The sequence below is a fragment of the Gigantopelta aegis genome, chromosome 4 (assembly GCF_016097555.1).
Source record: "Gigantopelta aegis isolate Gae_Host chromosome 4, Gae_host_genome, whole genome shotgun sequence".
NCBI classification, from domain to species: Eukaryota; Metazoa; Mollusca; class Gastropoda; order Neomphalida; family Peltospiridae; genus Gigantopelta; species Gigantopelta aegis.
Window position 1 is genome coordinate 73,820,573 of NC_054702.1, and position 21,105 is coordinate 73,841,677.

At 37.3% G+C, this 21,105-nt stretch overlaps 1 protein-coding gene across 2 annotated transcripts in view; it reads right to left on the reverse strand.

The window, feature by feature from the left end:
• LOC121371075 (gamma-aminobutyric acid type B receptor subunit 1-like) overlaps positions 1 to 21,105 on the reverse strand; it is a 140,175-nt gene that overhangs the window by 92,425 nt on the left and 26,645 nt on the right. For both annotated transcript variants that reach the window (XM_041496705.1, XM_041496707.1), the window contains exon 4: positions 11,095 to 11,265. In XM_041496705.1, coding sequence (XP_041352639.1) covers positions 11,095 to 11,265 — 171 coding nt within the window. The remainder of the gene's footprint in view (positions 1 to 11,094; positions 11,266 to 21,105) is intronic.

The following is a 21,105-nucleotide window of genomic DNA, read 5'->3' on the forward strand; positions in this document are numbered from 1 at the left end:
GTATTCGAAATGTCTGGTGGTTTGCTATAAGGCAGGCAAAACAAGACCGTAAAAGAGAAATGTTTTGCATACTTCGGATTGTGGTTAGGTTGTGGGGAGCATAATTTGTATATAATTATTATTATTTTTGCTTTTTAAGCCTGTAACACATTTTGTTCGATGATGGGGACCTAGGTACTATGCCTACACAGTTTTAATTCAGTATGTGAGTAGATGAATTCTAGGATATTTGATTTCATTATTCATAAATACAGTCGGAAAATATACTAGATACAAAGTTATAAAGGTCTTATTTCATCTGCCGTATTATTTTATTTTTGAACTTACTGTATTAAACATCTATATGGGGGGGGGGGGGGGGGGGGGTCCAGAAAGTGAAAAAAATATAAAACAATAAATATAGCGTGGATGAATCCAATCTTCAGACTGCTGTTGTTTCTCCACTCCCGCTGCACTGAATTTTATGTGCTTAAAAAAGAACAGCTGCGAGACAAAATTTGAATTAAAATGTTGTTGTTGTTTGGTTTTTTTGTTGTTTTTTTAAATCGTCACAATATTGTAAATACTAATCAAAGTCAAAACTGATATATTTGAAGAAAAAGACCTTAATAAAAATAAAAGTAAATAACACCTGAAATAACCCCAGAACCCCTCTATCTGTGTGTGGGGGGGGGGGGGGGGGGGGGGGGGTCGCACACACCAGACAAATCTGCACCCAAATTACTTTCGTAAATCGGGTTGGTAAACGCACAACTGTGCATGTACGGTTATTGGAGAGAAATGGCCTATTTTATGATTACACGTTTTTCCAAATCAAAATCAAATGAACATGTAAATGACAGCCCTATATAAAACCCGCACTCGATCCTTTTGTAATTGCTGACACGTTTTGAGTTATTAAAAGAAAGCTCCTAGACAAAATAACATAGGACCGTTGGTAAAAAAGATATACTAGTAAGCATACTGGTACAGCTATTGGAACACGGGTAACTGAGGGATATATATATATATATATATATATATATATATATATATCCGCAACAACAACAGTCCCAGATAAATCAGGTACCCAAGTTTCTTTTCGAAATCACACCAGCTCACAATAACTATTAACAGGAGTTATGAAACGAAATAACAGGTGATCATCGTTGGTCAAATCGGCTGTAAACATAATATTTGTACAGCAAGTGGAGAAAGGGTAAATGGTGGCTAGAGAGAATACACCAGTAACAACAACAGCTCCAGATAAAACTGGTACACAAGTTCCTTTTTGAAATTATGCCAGCTCACATATTAACAAAGCAGCACACAAACGATCGGCGATCGTTGGTCAAATCGGCGGTAAACAAGTATACAATGTTATTGATACAGCAAGTGGAGAAAGGGTAAATGGTGGCTAGAGAGAATACACCAGTAACATTAACAGCCCCAGATAAAACCTGTACCCAAGTTCCTTTTTGAAATTACGCCAGCTCACATATTAACAAAGCAGCACACAAACGATCGACGATCGGTGGTCAAATCGGCGGTAAACAAGTATACAATGTTATTGATACAGCAAGTGGAGAAAGGGTAAATGGTGGCTAGAGAGAATACACCAGTAACAATAACAGTCCCAGATAAAACCTGTACCCAAGTTCCTTTTTGAAATTACGCCAGCTCACATATTAACAAAGCAGCACACAAACGATCGGCGATCGTTGGTCAAATCGGCGGTAAACAAATATACAATGTTATTGATACAGCTAGTAGAGAAAATGTAATTGGGGGTTAGAGATGATATACCGGGCCCATAACAACAGCACCAGATAAAACCTGTATCCAAGATCCTTTAGGAAATGACGCTAACTCACATTAATTAAATAAAACAGCTCGCAGACGAAACGATGGTTCGGATCGTTGGACAACTCGGCGGTAAACATGATATTGGTACAGCTAGAGCAGAAAGGGTAAATGGTGGCTAGAGAGAATATTCTTGCAACAACAACAACAGCCCCAGATACAACCTTTACCAACGTTCCTTTTGGAAATCACGCCAACTCTCATATTGACAAATCAGCACACAAACAAACGGCGATCGTTGAGATCGTTGGTCAAATCGACGGTACACAGAATGGTATTGGTACAGCTAGTGAAAAGGTAAATGGGGTTAGATATAACATATTTGCAGCAACAACATCCCCATAAAAAACCTCTTCCAGGCACATGTAGCACACACCTCTCCCACTTGTGGACGAATATGTATGGGTTTTTTTTGTTTTGTCCTATATATAAATACAGATTTTTTAAAATTGGCTTCTGTTCCCTCCCCCACTAGAGACTGAGCCCCCTCCATTAGAGATTATGCTCCAAACCCCCACACCCGGATATTGTTACCTCGTGCCTGCGTACGTTCCTATCGAAAATCACTCCCAACGCAGACGAAAGGACTAACGATCATTTGTCAAATCGGTGGTAAACATACATGTATAATGCTATTGTTACAGATAGTGAAGAAAATGTAAATGGGGGCTAGCGGGAATATATCCACAATAAAACCTGAACCCTAGTTCCTTTTGGAAATCGATTAACAAAGCAGCTTGCAGACCCGCGATCGTTTGGGCCGTTGGTAAATTAAGCCGCAAACATAATTATATTGCAGGTGCGTGTGCACAGGGGTGTGCTTCAGGGTCTACCCTCCTCCCCCTTCCCGAATTTAAAAAAAATTTTTTTTTGCGAAGCATGACCCGACATTCCCTAAAAAATCTCACCAGTCTAGACACCGGTACTCAATTTTCTGCACATGCGCCTGTGTACATTGTTTTGTAACCCCCGCCCCCCATAAACGTAGCTCGCCAGTCTAGACACACCCCCCCTTTCTAACATTATTTCATACGCGCCTGCATTGGCAAAAACAGAAAAAGAAAAAAAGAAACGAATTTTAAAAAACACCCTAAATAATAATACATATAATAATAATACAAATAAAATGAAGTTTGTGTTAGCTGCTTGTGACAGACGTCACGTAGGCAAGCCACGTGCACATTTATTTGTCGATTTCACTTCTTTTCTCTCAAAACCGCAATACCCCCACCCCAGACACATGCAGTGATGCTCCTTTTCCTTTATAGTTTTCCTTTTTCAGCTGTCTACAAGGGTTGTCAGTCAGTTAAATTACATCATGTGTTTTGGTTTCAAAATTTATTATAGTCAGTATAGAGTGAATGATTTAAGATGCCAATCGGAATATATCAATAACAGAAGTTTTAGGATAATAATTTAATAATTCTGCTTTTAAAACGTATGTCAACGCTGTGGCATACAAGGTTTGGGGTTTTTGGGGTTTTTTTAAATTAAATTAAATTTATAACATATTGGCAGTTAACAACAACCGACAGATAAAGAGGTCACAGATTCGCAGCAAAGTGACCGCTGCGAATTTGTAGAATCGCAGCAAGTTGTTACTGGTGTGGAACAAAATAATCTGACAGCCAATTTGGTTTTAAACATCCGTCCCTCAAACCACCCCCCTCCCCATTTTTTTTTTTTTTTTTTTTTAAATCGGTGGCATATCGAAAAGTCAAACTGATCAAATTGATCCCCATCATATATAATGAATTCTTCCACAGCTGACGCAAGTTGCACGTGAAATTGGTGTTTCACTTTTATGACTTGAAGCTGTTAATAACAATGTGCATGTAAACATGGTCAATATAATCATAATGAACAGTTCTACGCGTTGGATGAAGTGCAAATGTAATTCTTGTTGAAATAAATATTTTACAAAATTGCCGATCCGCCGATCGGCGAATGTTTGGAAACATTTTTTTTTTCCAAGACCGCCGAAACCACCGAGCCGACCGCCGAGCCGATCTCCGATATTGCCACTATGGTTGGTTCGTGTACTGTAGCTAAGATAAAGGTTAATGAAGAGCTTGAGTTGAAAAGGTTAGAAATAGAGCATGCCAAAGTTCAGCAGTCGGAAGCCGAATATAGTGCAGATAGGAATTTCAAGATGGAATTGAGAGTTAGAGTTAGAAAGAGCTAGACGAGATAATTTATCTTTGGGAACGTCAAGTCAGGTAAAATCTCTTCCTGCAAGTATTCCTAAGATGCCCAAAATACCTCGTTTTGAAGATCATAAGGATAACATTGATGCATACTTACAACGATTTGAGAGAGTAGCTAGAGTTCAGAAATGGGATCCTTCACAATGGGCTACGTATCTTAGTACACTACTTTAAGGTAATGCTTTAGATGTATATACAAGGATGAGTTCAGAGGAATTGGATGATTATGACTGTTTGAAAGCTGCTTTATTAAAAAGGTACGAAATGACGAAGGATGGGTTACATAGGAAATTCAGAACTGCATTTATTGATTCAGGTGAGATATTTACTCAGTTTGTGGTAACAGTAGATGGATTGAACTGAGCGAAACAAACAAGACCTATGAAGGACTTGTTGCTTTGTGAACAAATACTAAATGTAGCCAGTAAGGATTTGAGCGTATTTTTGAAGGAAAGGAAACCCAAGTGTGCGATGAACATGGCAGTGTTAGCTGAGCAATACATGGAAGCTAGAGGTGCCAGTTATCACAGGAGCAAAACTTTTTCAAGTACAGCTCAAGGTAAGGATCATAGGGAGGTAGATGTGACGACTACAAAGGGAATAAAACCAAGAGATGGGAACCCATTAATGTCGGTAAAGGATAGGAGATGTTTTAAATGTAACCGGATAGGACACATAGCCAGGGATTGTCAGAAAGTTGGTGTGAAGGTTTCATTTGCTCGGGTGAATGGTACTGGAGATACTTTGAAGTTGGAAAAGAAACTTCGGACAGTTCCTTTGGTTAAAAGTTCTTTACCTTTGGCAGATGGAAAGAAAGGCCTGGACAGGGTTGCAAGTTCAGCTTTACATCCTGATGAGAAGAATTTTCAAGATGGGAAGAAGTCGGTAATGACTTTGGGAACTGTACGTGACATAAGTCGTGTAATGTCAGTACAGAGTGGAAAGGTATGTGGCAAAGTAGTCAATGTCTTGAGGGATAGTGGATGCAGTGGCATTGTGGTCAAGAGGTCAGTAATGGATCCTGACTGTATGACAGATGAAACTCAGACATGTACTTTGGTGGATGGAACAGTTAGGGTTGTTCCTGAGGCATGGATTTCCATAGATGCCCCATTTTATACAGGTAAAGTGAGAGCAGCTTCCATGGAGATCCCTTTGTATGATCTGATAGTGGGAAATATTCCAGGAGCAAGAGGACCTGACAATCCAGATCCTAGATGGGCGGATCAAGAACCAACGATTAGTGCAGTGGAAACGAGAGGTCAGTGTAAAGCTAGAGAAATTGGTATGAAGCCTTTAAAGGTGATGTCTGACTTTGGAATGAAGATTACTAGAGCGGAATTCATAGATCAACAAGAACATGACTCGAGTTTAGACAAGCTGAGGCAGTTAGCTGAAACAGGTAATGAGAAAACCACACTTAAAAGTACTTCAGCTTATTTTCTTGCGAAGGACATATTGTATTGTAGGTATATGTCACCCAAAGTAGAGGATGGAAAACTATTTGTTCAAGCTGTGGTACCAGTTAATATGCGGGTGAATGTGAGTGGTCATTTGGAAATCAAGAAGACGTTGAATAGAATTTTATCACAATTCTATTGGCCTGGAATATCTAGCGATGTTCGACGTCATTGTATATCATGTGATATATGCCAACGGACCATTTCAAAGGGTAAGGTTAGGAAGATACCTCTAGGACAGATGCCTTTAATTGAGACACCTTTTGAAAGAGTAGCAGTTGATCTTGTTGGACCTTTGTACCCTGTAACAGATCGAGGAAACAGGTATATTTTGACTGTGGTAGACTATGCCACAATATACCCAGAAGCTCTACCACTTCCAAGGATTGAGACGGAATATGTAGCAGAAGCTCTGTTTGAAATATTCTCAAAGAGTTGGTGTGCCTAAGGAAATTCTCACAGATATGGGTACCCAGTTCACTTCGGCAGTAATGAAAGAGGTAAGTAGGTTACTTTCTATTAAGCAACTAACAACTACTCCATATCATCCTATGTGCAATGGGTTGGTTGAACGTTTTAATGGGACCATGAAGACTATGCTGAGGAGATTGAGTGCAGAAAGGCCAAAAGACTGGGACAGGTACTTACCAGCTTTGCTGTTTGCTTATAGAGAAGTACCCAAAGAGAGTTTAGGGTGTGCACCATTTGAACTACTATATGGATGGACTGTGAGGGGACCAGTTAGAATACTACGAGAGTTGTGGACTGAGGAAATGGAGAATGCAGAAATACGGACCACATATGAATATGTGATAGATTTGCAGAATAGGTTAGAGAATACACTCCACTTGGCTCAACAAGAATTGAGAAAAGCTTCAGGAAAATTTCAAAAGTATTACAATGCCAAATCTCAAGACAGAAAGATGGAAGTAGGAGACAAAGTATTGATTTTGTTACCCACTGATCACAATAAATTGTTGATGCAATGGAAGGGACCATATGTGATAGAAGGAAAGTTTGGAATCAGGAACTACAGGATTAGTGAAGACAAAGTGAAGACGTACCATGCTAATCTACACAAGAAGTATGTGGACAGGCAAGTGTCAGCATCTGTCACCATGTGTGATGTCGGAGTAGCCAGTTTACAGTATGTGGGTGCAGGTTTGGCACAGGAAATTTACCAAGACGTGGATGTATCCACAGATTTATCGACAGAACAACACGAACAGGTGAGTGATTTGCTGGTTGAATATCAGGATGTATTAAGTGATTTGCCAGGTAGGACAGATTGCATTGAATACAAAATTAGGTTGTTGTGTACGGATCCAGTTCGTTCCAAGCCTTATCCATTACCTCATCATATGAGAGATGTAGTTGCAGCAGAAGTTGAAGGGATGCTCAACATGGGTGTCATTGAACCATCAGAATCATTATTTGCTTTGCCAAATGTCCTTGTGAAGAAAAAAGATGGTAAGTATCACTTTTGCGTTGATTATAGGAAGTTGAACCAGGTTACAATATTTGACTCTGAACCAATACCATTGGCTGAGATATTGTACATCAAGCTGGTTAACTATAAGTATTTCACGAATTCCTATGGAAGAAGAGAGCAAACGGATGACAGCATTCATAACTCCGGATGGATTATACCAATGGAAGGTAATGCCATTTTGTGTAGTAAATGCTCCAGCAGTGTTTACCAGAATGATGCGGAAAGTTATGTATCGACTGAAAGATGTAGAACATTATATTGATGACATCTTAATTGGTACAGAGGACTGGAATGAGCATGTGCAACAGGTGAAAACAGTATTTGAATGGTTACGTGAGTATCATTTGACTGCACGTCCTTCAAAATGTATCATGGGATACAAAAAGTTAGAATTCCTAGGTCATGTGGTTGGACAAGGACAGTTGCAACCAAAAATAAGAAATGTAGGTAAGATTTTGAACATTTCAAAACCTGAAACAAAGAAACAGGTGAGAGCATTCATAGGGTTGACAAGTTACTACAGAAAATGTGTGCCAAATTTTGCAGGCATAGCAGTACCTTTGACAGATCTCACAAAGAAAGGTAAGCCGAATAAAATAGAATGGACTGAAAGTCAAGAGAGGGCTTTTTCTTCATTGAAGGAAAGCATGTCAAATTTTCCTATTTTAAGATTACCAGATTTATCGAAACCATTCCTGTTGAGGACAGACACATCCGATGTAGGATTGGGAGCAGTCCTGCTGCAAGAACAGGAGGGAGATAGTTTTTCGATAATGTATGTGAGTAGGAAACTTTTGGATCGGGAGAAAGCCTATTCTACTATTGAAAAGGAGTGTTTGGCGATTGTGTGGGTTGTCCAGAAATTAGAACGGTTCCTTTACGGTAGAGAGTTCATTCTGGAGTGTGATCATCACCCATTGGTGTGGATGACTAAGGCTAAGTTAGCCAATGGACGGGTTATGCGGTGGGCACTAGCGTTGCAACCTACAGGTTTGCCATCCGGGCGAATAAGGGGTGTGGATAACGTAGGGGCCGATCTTTTAAGCCGCTGTGCACCATGAACCACCCGTGTATATACTTTGTGTAAATAGTGTTTTGGATAATATTGCATTGTTTCAGTTTATTTTTATATTAATTGGATCTTGTAAATTGTGTCATTTTTACTTAAAAATTAACTTAAGGGGGGAGTATTGTCAAGATCCAAGGTTTTGTGGGTGTTATTTTTACATATAGCTTCAATTATAAGGTATGGAATTATGTATGAAAGTTTTGACAGTTGTATGGTAAAGTTTTCAGTGTAGCCAGGTTGCTATAACGGTAGCCTTGAAGTGTCCGGGAGTGCACTTGCAGCAAGTGTGAGTGTGTGAATAAAATAGTTTGTGTGTGCTTGGGTCTGGGCAGTCAATCCAAGTTTGCAGTGTACATGGTTGTGCCAGAAGTGTGGAGAAAGATGTTGTTTCTCTGTGGTGAACATTGGATTGGCGTGAGTTGTATATTTATTTAGTTGGGAAGTAATTTATTCATCATAAATTGTATTAATGTGTATATAGATATACAGATATATATATTTCATGTTTGTTTGAACGTAACGATTAAGTCACGCAATGTTATAAAGTAAGGTGAAGTCGCGCAGTTACAAAGTGAGGTGGAGTTTAGCTTTAAATGTGATATTTATTGCTGTGTGTGTACAGAAATGTACGTGTATTTACAGGGATGCAGTACGTAAGATGGATTTCTTACGCCAGTAAAATAAGGTTACTGGATGAATTTATTTAGAAAATGTTATATTTTCATTATAATGTCCCAGAGCGGATTTAGACCAGCGACCAGTCTTCCTAATCCGGTGTTGTCGGAGTACATGTGTATGAAATCAACGTGTTGAGGTCTTGTGTGATGTTCGTCAGTAGCTGGAGGTGGCGACGTCTGTGGCGATATCTCGTGTGGTTAGTCGTCATGGACAACCCAGTGTGATCGTCAGTGGCTTGAGATGGCCATAGTGAGCTCCAGTGTAGTGGTTTACTGTTGTATCTGAACAGTAGGACAGGCGTAACTATTGGAACGAGCGTGACTAGTGACTATTGATATTATTGTAAATGAATGTTCAGATGTGTATTTTGCAGCGATGAGACTTTTCCCTAGATGAACTGGGGTGTATTTTAGTTCATCGAGACATTTTTGTATACATGTATTTTGGGGATGGGTTTAGTTTTGGTGTATTATAGAGTGTATGTGTACTGTGATGGTGTAGTATGTTGTGTGATGTGCAATATTCATTTGTATATATTTTGTAATTAAATTATTTGAATATCACTCAGCCTTATTGTTGCTCCAGTTCGTGATATATAGTTGATACAACGTGGATTACAATAGTCCTGTTCAATTGGTTAGACCCCAAGTTTTTTGGAAATGTTGAGTTCAATTCCTATTCAATACTTGTTTTCTTTACATACACGTGAAAACAAACCCAAACCCCGACATATTTCATATACAATTCATCATCTAAAATGCACGAAGTTGACTTATTTCCATTTTACAAAAATTATGACGTAACATATTCCCACACACACGATTCGGTGCGACTGTCGCATAATGAGAACGCCGCTTAAAACTGTGACTGAAATACATCATTTTGTCGTCTCATTCAAGTTTTGGTTGAAATATTTTGAGACGTTCCTTCTTTTTCATAAAAAATAAAATTAATAATATGGATAATAAAGATATTATTTCAATCATGCACCTGTGAGTAATAATTATTTTACGAAACTCGTGTCAGGATTCATGTATTACTCTCGCTCTCTTTTGGGTAATGAACAAATACTGACACTCGTTTCATAAAATCAGTACAATACACACGCTCGTATAGGGTGTATACTACCGTTTCTTAAATATAGGTCATACTACACTATATTCCACTAGGAAGGTGGAACAAAACGTTAGTTTGAAACACACTATAGAGTGATGTTTTGAATGCAGGTTCTTTGTCATGTAAATAACTAAGGTTATTTGCATAATAAAAAGCATAATAAAAACATCACTCTATAGTGTTCCACCTTCCTAGTGGAATATAGTGTAGTATGACCTATATTTAAGAAACAATTTCGAAACACAAGTCATTAAGTCTATGGGATTTGATTTGGTAGTATACACCCTATACGAGCGTGTGTATTGTACTGATTTTACGAAACGAGTGTCAGGATTTGTTCATTACCCGAAAGAGAGCGAGAGTAACACATGAATCCTGACACGAGTTTCGTAAAATAATTATTACTCACAGGTGATTGAAATAATATCTTTATTATCCATATTATTAATTTAATTTTTTATGAATAAGAAGGAACGTCTCAAAATATTTCAACCAAAACTTGAATGAGACGACAAAATGACGTATTTCAGTCAATTTTAAGCAGCGTTCTCATTATGCGACAGTCGCACCGAATCGTGTGTGTGGGAATATGTTACGTCATAAGATTTAATGACGTCAAACAAAGCTCATCAGTTTGAAAATATTTTGTGGGAAATGTAAGTGCCTACATATTTCCACTGAAATAAAGAAAACATAAATGTAGACAATTTACTGATGGCATTATGTAACAAAACAATTATTGACAACATCTGGACAATAATAGGTTGTATTGTTCCATGAAATCCGGCCATGTTGGCATGTTTATAAGTAAATGAAAAAAAACGAAAGTGACAAAACTAAATGGATGTATTTTAATGTGATTTGATTGGCTGAGATTTGTCGTAAGAAATAGAACATGTTCTAATCGGTACGATCCCGACACGACCTGTCGTATACGACTAAAGCAGTTCCGATTAAGGTGTTGTCACAATATGATTTGATGGCATGAGACATTTTTTTTATTATATCTCCACATATTTATAATAAACCACCATCAGTTATTCATTCTAATATAATTTGTGGATATTGAGATATACTCGTATATGCATGCAATTATCAAATGCATTGATATTGTCATTCTCGAACCTTTTAAAGATTGTACTCTTTTCTTCTTTTTTTAATTTACACACATGTATGCAATAGCACCTTAACTTAATGGGCGGATTGTAATGTTTGAACAGTGTATCTTACCTCTACAAAAACTGCCTTGGTTTGATATACGGCCACAACCTTGGTCCATTTAAAATACTTCACAAGAGCAACACGAGCATAATTCAGCTGTTTTTCTGAAGGGACGACTCGAAAAAAGAAAGGAAACTTTTCATCATCTGACAGAGCTAATGATGATGCAGAGTACGAAACCTGAAATGACATGCCCTATTTAAATTGGATATACATTTATATGTACGTATACATGTATGTATGTATGTATGTATGTATGTATGTATGTATCTAAATTCAGACCCCCGTAGTCCCTCAAGACGTCAGTCATCGGCCTTTAGGTGGGAAGTGGACCAGATATTCACACATATTGGCATGGCTGTCCAACAACTTTCGTAACTGTGTGCTGTGACCTGGACTTTTCTGACTCCGAACGTACGTAAAAAGTGTGGTTCTTTCTACGTCCGAAAATGGTTACATTACTCTATATATATAGATGGTGCAACAAATAGACACACAAACCTAAAATGTATAACCTACCGTACTCACTGAATCCCCATTGAATGAATGAATGAATGAATGAATGTTTCACGACACCCCAGCACGAAAAATACATCGGCTACTGACTTTTACTAAAAATTTCAATTTGTGCTGTATTGGCCATTCTCAAAGAGAATGATACACCCCTGCACCACGGTGAGGTTACAGCACGCGCAGGAGCAAATCCCCATTGAAGTACTTGTGTCAGTATTAACAAAATGAATTGTATTTCCAACGACAACCTTAAAAAATCCCTGCCATTTCATATTTGTTATATAGAGAAGCAACTCACCCTACATATTAAAAAAAGTAATATTTATTTTTAGTATTTTACATTTAGTATTAGTTATTTGCTGGTATTGTGGAATGTCTGAAACTATGCCATTTATTATAATTATTGTTTAATGAAATTTATTTCTGAGTCGATTGATTTGTAAATCCCACACAATAATAGTATTGTTTTGTTATTTGCGGGTTACATTTAGTGGTATTTCATAATAATGTGTTTATAGTTTATAAAACTATGTTTGTAAATAGTTTCCATAATTTATTTATGGGATATTCGACGTTATTTAATTCCAAGATTTCTGTTCATATAAAAACAATGACATAATGTTGACATTAATATTATTGATGTAAATATTTCAATAATTGCAAAGTGTGTGTACTTACACAATGAAAACATCCATTGAACCTATAAATAAACGTGGGATAAATTTCCGTTTGATCGACTGTTTTAACATGGCTGCCAGTAGTAACCTTGCCCTTGATTAACTATTGTTTATATTTTATTAATGTAGTGGGATGCCTGTAATACTGGTTACTGTAATAGTGGTGTTTTAGGAACTATATCCTTGTACCACCGTGTATCATCGTATACAGGATATTGCGAGCTCCGAAGTGAGAGAAAGGCAAACTACCAATGCATTGATGCACGTTATTTACCATTTTCTTTGATCTGGGCATTTATAGGCATTTATTAACACAAATAGTACATAGAGATTCTGCATGTTCTACTATACAGGTAGAAATTTATCAACAACACAAATTACAAATCACAAATGAAAAGTTTTTCATACTTTTTGTCGATGACATGATGAGTCATCACGTACTAACCCCCACAGATAGTCACCCATCATGTTGCAGTCCCATTTCCCTTGATATCTTTCTTCTATAGTCGATATATCTTGGTGAAATCGTTCTCCATGTTTTCACCGAAGAAATTTAGGTGAGAATGGAGGAAATGCAATTTCAAAGACATCCGGCATCTATGCTTTTCATAAGTCTTTATCAACTTCTCTTTTAACTGTTCCTAATTCCCACTTTTGTATTAACAAAGAAATTTTCAAGCACTTCTTTTAAACAACCTTAAAGCGTTTCGTTCCTTTGATGTCATTTTTTCTTCAAATTCTTGTGACTGAAGCATCTTGCGAATATCTGGTCCTATGAAAATACCACCTTCGAGTTTTGCTTTTGACAGATGTGGAAACATGCTGGAAATGTGTTTGAAAGCTTCACCTTCTTTGTTCAGTGCTTTCACAAACTGTCTGACAAGCCCAAGTTTGATATGCAGTGGAGGCATAATAATTTTCTCTGATTCTACCAAGGGCTGCCTGGAATAGTACGTGTTCTCTTTGAGGCCAGTGTCTATTGCGGTAGTGCTGAGATGTAGCACGACTTTCCCCACAGGCAAAAAAAAAAAAAGTAAACAATGCAAGAATGGTTTGCATATCCTCCTGGGGGTCCTTTTAAGTAGCTAATCATTTTGAAATCGCCACAGACCTGCCATTTGTACCTGTTGTAGTCTATAGTTTCCAAAGAAATTTTACATATTCCTAGTTTTCCTTTATATGAACAGAGTGCCCAATTGGTATTGATGGATACTGATTTCCATTGTGCAGAAAAACACATTTGAGACTTCGGAAGCAACTGTCTATGAAGAGATGTCAATCATTTGGTACCATCTGAGGGCACCAAACAAAACTGTTTTAATTATTTTAGTACACCCTGGGACAAAATTAAAATTTAAAAAATAAGTGCTTCCAGAGTGATGCTGAGCCACCTGCTGTGGTATATAACAATACTTATGAAGCTAAATTACCAACCCACTTTTGTAATTCATACCAACTGTTTATATTTTATAAAAAAAATTCTGTTTAGAAAATAAGGAATATATAACTTAAAAGCATTAATCAAGCTTATCAAGACATTGCAACATTATTTACATCCAAGATGACCACCACTATAGTAGTGAACAAGAAAATTGACATTTATTTAGCAAGATTTTGAAATCAGGATTTCAGGGTTTTTTCACCAAGGAATTCATTTACAACAGATGCTAACTGAGAGAATCTGCATCATCTTTTAAATTCAAGATGGTTCCGAAAAAGGTTGTTAGGAGTAAGACGTGGCTATATCTTACAATCTATTTTACCACCAAACAATAATTTTTACTTCAAATACAGGGTTTTATAGGGGGCCGGAAATTCAACTCTTGCATTAATTTTCTACTGAATTGTTTTAGCATTTCCATAATTCAAGATGGTTAAAAAAATGGTTGCAAAAAAACAACGAAATGCATCATCTGAAACAATTGGTTTGAATCCAGTTGCTAAGAGTTTTGAGGGTGTTCAATCCATTAATATATATATATATATATATATACATACATACATACATACATACATACACACACACACACACACACACACACACACACACAAGTAAAGTTATCTAAAATGTCATGTAAAATAACAATTCTTTTGCTGACCTTTATGTCTTAAGGTGGCACCAATCTATTTTTAAACTATCTAGAAGAAATGTTACATCATATAAACCAAGTCTATAATGTCAATCTGGCTGTGATAAATGGGCAAGTCGTAGTCAATAACTGATGTTTTGGTAAAGACTGTGGAATCGTTTTTTATTATTCATATTTTCTGTCTCTTGATAATTCACTAGATTTGAATGATAAACCATCCAATGGGAAAGAGAATACAAGAACCAGTCAAAAAAAAGACTAAAAATATCAAGTTTCTTATACCAAGTAAAGCAGCTGGAATAAACTCACCTGTAGGCAGCCAAACTGAAAAGAATCGAACCTCTAATAACACAGAGTACTCACCCACCATGGGAAAGACAAAGATTCCCACAGATTATCGAATCCCTACCAGGTATAGAAACAAATTCAAATTATACACCACAGCAATTGAAAGAAACCACAATGGAAATGCTGATAACACACTATCCCAAAGACCCGTGGACAAGGGTGTACACAGATGGTTCTGCCAAAGATGCTATTCAAGATGGATGTGTGGGAATATACATCGAAATGCCCAACAGTGAAATATTACAAACCTCCATTGCCACAGGCTCCAATTGCGATGCTAGGTCTGTCCTGTAAGCCCTAAACGATCCACAAAACACACACACAAATAAACTTGCAACAGCTCTAACAGATCTTGGATAAAAAACAACAACAAACAAAAAAGCTAATACTTCAATGGATACCAGGACATTGTAAAGTGGCTGGAAACGGAAAACCTGACAAGTTAGCGAAATAGGGATGAACGAAAGAACAAGTCGACAACAATATCTCTTTCCATGAAGCTAAATCTATCATAAAAGGAAGGAAGGAAATGTTTTATTTAACGATGCACTCAACACATTTTATTTACGGTTATATGGCGTCGGACATATGGTCAAGGACCGCACAGATATTGAGAGAGGCAACGCACTGTCGCCACTTCATGGGCTACACTTTTCGATTACCAGTCGATTACCGACGGGGATCGATCCCAGACCACTGGGCTACGTCCCGCCCTAAATCTATCATAAAGTATGCCATGAAAACAAAATGGAGCAAACATCACCCACTCATAAACATGATATCTATTATCAACTCGGCCATATAGAGAACAAGTAATAATCTTCTGAATATGATACAGACACAACAGACTGAGACATCATTTGCACAAAACATTCAAAATTGGTGATTCCGAAGACTACCCTTGTGGACAAGCGGCTGAAATAACCGAGCATATCCTACAACACTGCAGCCTACATAACACATCCATCCAATTAATATATGGTCAAACACAACAACACTCGCCAAACAAAACTGCATGGAACAGTCACTGTACTAATGAACACCGCCTCTTTTGTGGGAATGACTGTTCTGATGATTTACCTATCGAAGAATGAGAAGAAGAATACTAGATTTGAATGGCCAGGACAATTTGTCTTGTCAAACTCGTCAGACATCAAGTTGTCTCGCCGTAGCATTGCAATTTCTAGTGTATGTATCCGGTTATTCTGTTATATGTATAATATTACCAAAAGGAGTTGCCACATCAAATATCAACAAAAGAGTTGCTGCCTAGCAAAAATTATTATTTTGAATACACATCACCCAATCGTGTGCCTAACAATGCACAGGCATAAACTGCATCACCGTGAACACCAACATTACCCAGTCGGCGAAATATGTTTTAAATGGTGCATGGTTTCACTCTATGTGGAATAGTTACTGGTGGATGTTATTTACACCTTCTTCATTTCACCAATCAACGTCTTTACCATCTAAATGTAGTCTTTCTGGTGACTTATCCATATCAGCATCTAACATCCCAGCTTTAATAGGCTTAAATGCTTCAGGCAACATATTGGTAACTCTTAGTTTTTTTACCCTTTATATTGTAGCAGCAGCATTACAGCCTGGAAGGGCATGGGTCATCAATGCTGTTTCCCCATTACCCATTGCAGTTCTTGCTAGTAGCTCTAACATTTGGACAGAAATCAGAAGAAGCATCTCTAAAATTCTGCAACTAATTCGGTGTAACTTTCAATAAAACAATACTAAATTTTGAATGAAAAATGTCGCCGTCATGGAACAAATGCTAAAACAACTGTTGCAATCCTTTTAATCCTGTTAATCATTAGCCACTAAGTTTATTTGGTGATGGCCGATCATGTCCAGGTATAGCTGAAGCATACTAGTATACTAGCAATTGCAATGTTATGGTGAGAAATGTTGGCGTCACACAATTATACATTTTGTTAGACAAATTATTTTGGTCGACAAAATGCAAGGATAAAGTATATATCAATTATATTAGATAGAAAATGAGAATGATAAAACTATAAAGGATGGCTGAAATGTTCTGAGCCTAACTATGATGAATTACGCTGCCGTAGTCTGTTGTTACTATTTTTTCAACATACTCTCCTCCTCCTGGTGGATTAAAAGGTCATCCACAGCAGAAATAATATCATCATTTGCATAACGCTTACTAGTTTTTTCTTCAATTTTGAGAAGCCACAGTCATACAAAGCAGCCATGGCAGCAACAGATGCGTGTTGAAACTTTTGTTATACCCAATTTATTCTTTAATTTCTCACGAGAAATGCCTACTGTATTGGCTATGTGATGTGTGATGAGTCATTGATCATCCTTGTATTGTATCAACATTGTCTTTGTTTGGTGTCAGTTGATGATTCTCCTGGTCTTGGAAAATTTTCGACGCTCTCTTCTGCTCTTGAACTCTGCTGCCCACCTCTTAACTGTTAACAGTGACAGAGGAAGGATCATCATCCCTTAAAGTTGATACCAATGCCACATGGATAGCTGTTGGAGTTAGTCCTTTCAGTTGACAATACTTTATGATAGTGCAGAAACTAGTTTTGTCCATATTTTATCAACAGAGAATATCTAGTCACTTTGATGAATGTATATATTTGGTTCGAATGCAGCATATGAGCATAAAACATATTGTATTTAATACATGCAAACTGTTATGAGGGTACAATACATCATTCATAATGAATACGAGAACTGTTCGGCCACCCTTCGTATATAAACACTAGTAACTGGTGTCTTGCATGCATATGCCCATTTATCACAGAACTGTTGGCATTGTGAACTATTTGATCCATGTCAAGCAATTTATATGCAGATGTTTTTGGAAAAAGGATTGGTTTACCCTTACAACATTGCAGTTGGTTTCAAAACTGTTGTTTTAGGTGATACTTAACAAATACAGTGATCCTTTCTTTGTTTTTGCAACCATTATGGAATCTTGGATTCATGCAGTGATACAATGTATCTGTATTACAAAGTGATCATTAGAATTGAAAGAAAGACAAAAAAGAAAGAAATGTTTTATTTAACGACGCACTAAACACACTTTATATACGGTTATATGGCGTCAGACATATCGTTAAGGACCACACAGATATTGAGAGTGGAAACCCGCTGTCGCCACTTCATGGGCTACTCTTTTCGATTAGCAGCAAGGGATCACCATCCAACAGACAGGTTAATACATACCACGGCCTTTGATATATCAGTCGTGGTGCACTGGCTGGAATGAGAAATAGCCCAATGGGCCACCCGACGGGGATCGATCAAGCGAGCGATTTACCACTGGGCTACGTCACACACCCACTAGAATTGAAATGTTTCCATATCAAAAATACCTGTATTTGAAGTATAAATTATTCATTGGGGAATATATGTAGAATGTAAGATATGGCCACTTCTTACTCTTGGCGGCCATTCTTACAACCATCTTTGATTGAAATGATAATGCAATATGTCAGTTAGAAGAGGTTGTTAAATGACTTCCTTGGCCCATAAAATTAATTCAATAACAAAAATGTCTTCCCAATTGATGTACAATGCGATAAATTACGATGTCCTTGTTATAATTACGATATTTGCAGCCATCTTGGATTACAATGATGCTGCAGTGCCTTAATTAGCAGGTGAATGTTGACAAGTGTATTTCAGTTTGTGTGATTAAAACTATCTAGTCAAACTTCAATAACTCGATCTTGAAGGGGGACGAGGAAATAGTTCGAGTTTCAGGGAGTTCGAATTTTCGAAATTAATATATAAGAGTTCATATTTAAAACTGCATTGCAGCTGGTTTATTTCGCTTAATATTCTAAGAAGTGTGCGCTTCACTGTTTACCTCTGAACTCTAAAAACTATGCATCCCCAGTTGATAGGCCACGCCACTCCATCTCATCTCATCCCACCCCAGCCAGCTGTTGGCATCTTCGACGCCTGTCATACATTTTGTGTATATTGTAAAAGTAAGTAAATACAACAAAAAGGATCACCCAGATGAATTTGAAATATATGCTTCAGCATATAGGCTACATGTATTTATTGACAGAAAAAAAAAAAAAAAAAAAGAAAGTATTTACATACATATATAAATGACAAAACGTTCACGTATTTACATTATGTCAAAACATGGCGGAACGTAACTAACAAATAAAACACTGAATGCCGAGTAACATTTTTACAAAATATTTACGCTTCGCACCTCTCTTTCTCTGCCCCTGCGTGTGCTGTAACCTCACCATGGTGCAGGGGTGTAACAAACTTTGAGAATGGCCAATACAGTACAAAATTGAAGTTTTGAGTAAAATTCAGTATCCGTAAAATTCTGTGATATTTGTGTTTTTGCACAGTTCTTTACACTGTTTTTGTTTAAGTCTTGAATTTTTATATTGATGTTGATCATCACTTTATTTATTTGCATTACCATAGTTTGACACCCAATAGCCGATGTATTTTTCGTGCTGGGGTGTCGTTAAACATTCATTCATTCATACTCTTTCTCCAATCTGGCCACCCACCCTCCATTTTTGGGCCCTACGCAAGATTGCTTGGATGACAAGAAAGCAGAACTTTTTAAAACCGATCTGGCAAACCCCACATTACCGGGTCCTTCCCCAGATTGCTCGATCTGTGATGTATTAATTTTTTAACATAACTAAATGACTGGTAATTGATAAACATTAATTGATACATAAATAGAAAAGCTAAAGTTTGACACAATTCACGCCTAAGAGAGCAAAAACAAACAGCACTAACAATTATTACAAATGCTCTTTGAAGTTAACCAGACTTATTAATTAAGTATTACGTAGCGAGGCTCTCCACTACGAATGAACACCGACTACCAAACATAGGATAATTTCGTTTCGATTAGTCGGCGATCTATTATTCTGTAATTAATACCCTAATCCTTGACAGCCAAGACCACCCGAAACATTGGTCTTTAAAATACTATCGGTAACGACAGTTTGATCAATCCACATGCGTTGAGTTTTAGAGGTGCATACTCTATTAAAACTACATTCCCTGGAATATTTTTATTATTTAAGCATATAGAACAGAAAATCCAATTACGTTTGGTGCATATATGACATCGCACTCTGCATTGGTTTCACTACACTGGCTTATCCAGGTCAAAAACAAAGCCATGATTTTGAAAGTGGAACACTTTGGATGGGCTCGTACCGATCTCGCTTTTCAATGGCTTATGACAAGTATAGAATTCCCCAACAAGAGATCATGTGAGATTTCGCAATTTTTGAACAAATTTAACTGTCTTGATTGAGGGGTCACCTCATATCTCCAGAATATATTTTTATCCATAGACGTATAGTACAACGCCTTTCCAGCGGTCGGTGAGTGGGGGATTTGCCTTGAAATTTTGACAGTGGCCAGCTGTTGGCATACGCGTTACATGTAAGGTTTTTTTTTTACTACATCGGCTATTGGGTGTCAAACTATGGTAATGCAAATAAATAAAGTGATGATCAACATCAATATAAAAATTACTAATTATGTAACGCTCTAGGGGTAGAGGAAGAGGGTACTGTGTTCGATTTACGTATCATTTTTCAAAACTATATGTTATTTTTATTCATTACCTAAAAAGCTGGGGGGGTTTAAATGCGTGGTCAGTCTAGGATCGATCCCCATCAGCGGGTAAACAAAAAGACCATGGCATGTGATATCCTGTCTGTGGGATGGTACATATAAACAATCCCTTGCTAAAAAAAAAAATGTAGTGGGTTTCCAAGGCGCGTGTGCAGGGATTTCAGCAGGGTTGGGGTTATAGACTGTGTTAAGCGAAGTTTATATGGGGCCATGCTCCCCCATAAAAAAATACATTTCAATTTTTTTTAAGCTTGGGCAAGTAAGGGTTTCGACTTCCAATATCCTTCCCCTGCACATGCACCCGATTCCTCTCTAAGATTATATGTCAAAATTACCAAATGTTAGACATCCAACAGCAGCTGGAAGGAAGGCTGATTTTGGTTGTTTTAGATGTGAATACCCTCCCAGTGCGCTGATTCAGCAAGCTGATTTTACCAGCACGGTGAATTTTTCGCTGATTATCAAAAGTTACAAAAAGGCAGCGTTTAACGCTGGCCGTCAGTCTGGCTTTACCCTTATATTAGGTGGGTTGGGACCCATTTTGTTTATTTTCTAAAATTGTGGGTTTTTAAATAAAGAGTTGGGATTAGACAGCCATTCTCACTAATAAGTAGTATCAATAAACATGATAATTATATTTGGCAATAATAATTATTAGAAATTTATTATTTAGATATAGGTTGATAGCCTTCAATCATAAATTGAGAGCCCAGAAGTGCTATGGTATTTACTGTGAAAAGTTAACATTGAGATAAAGT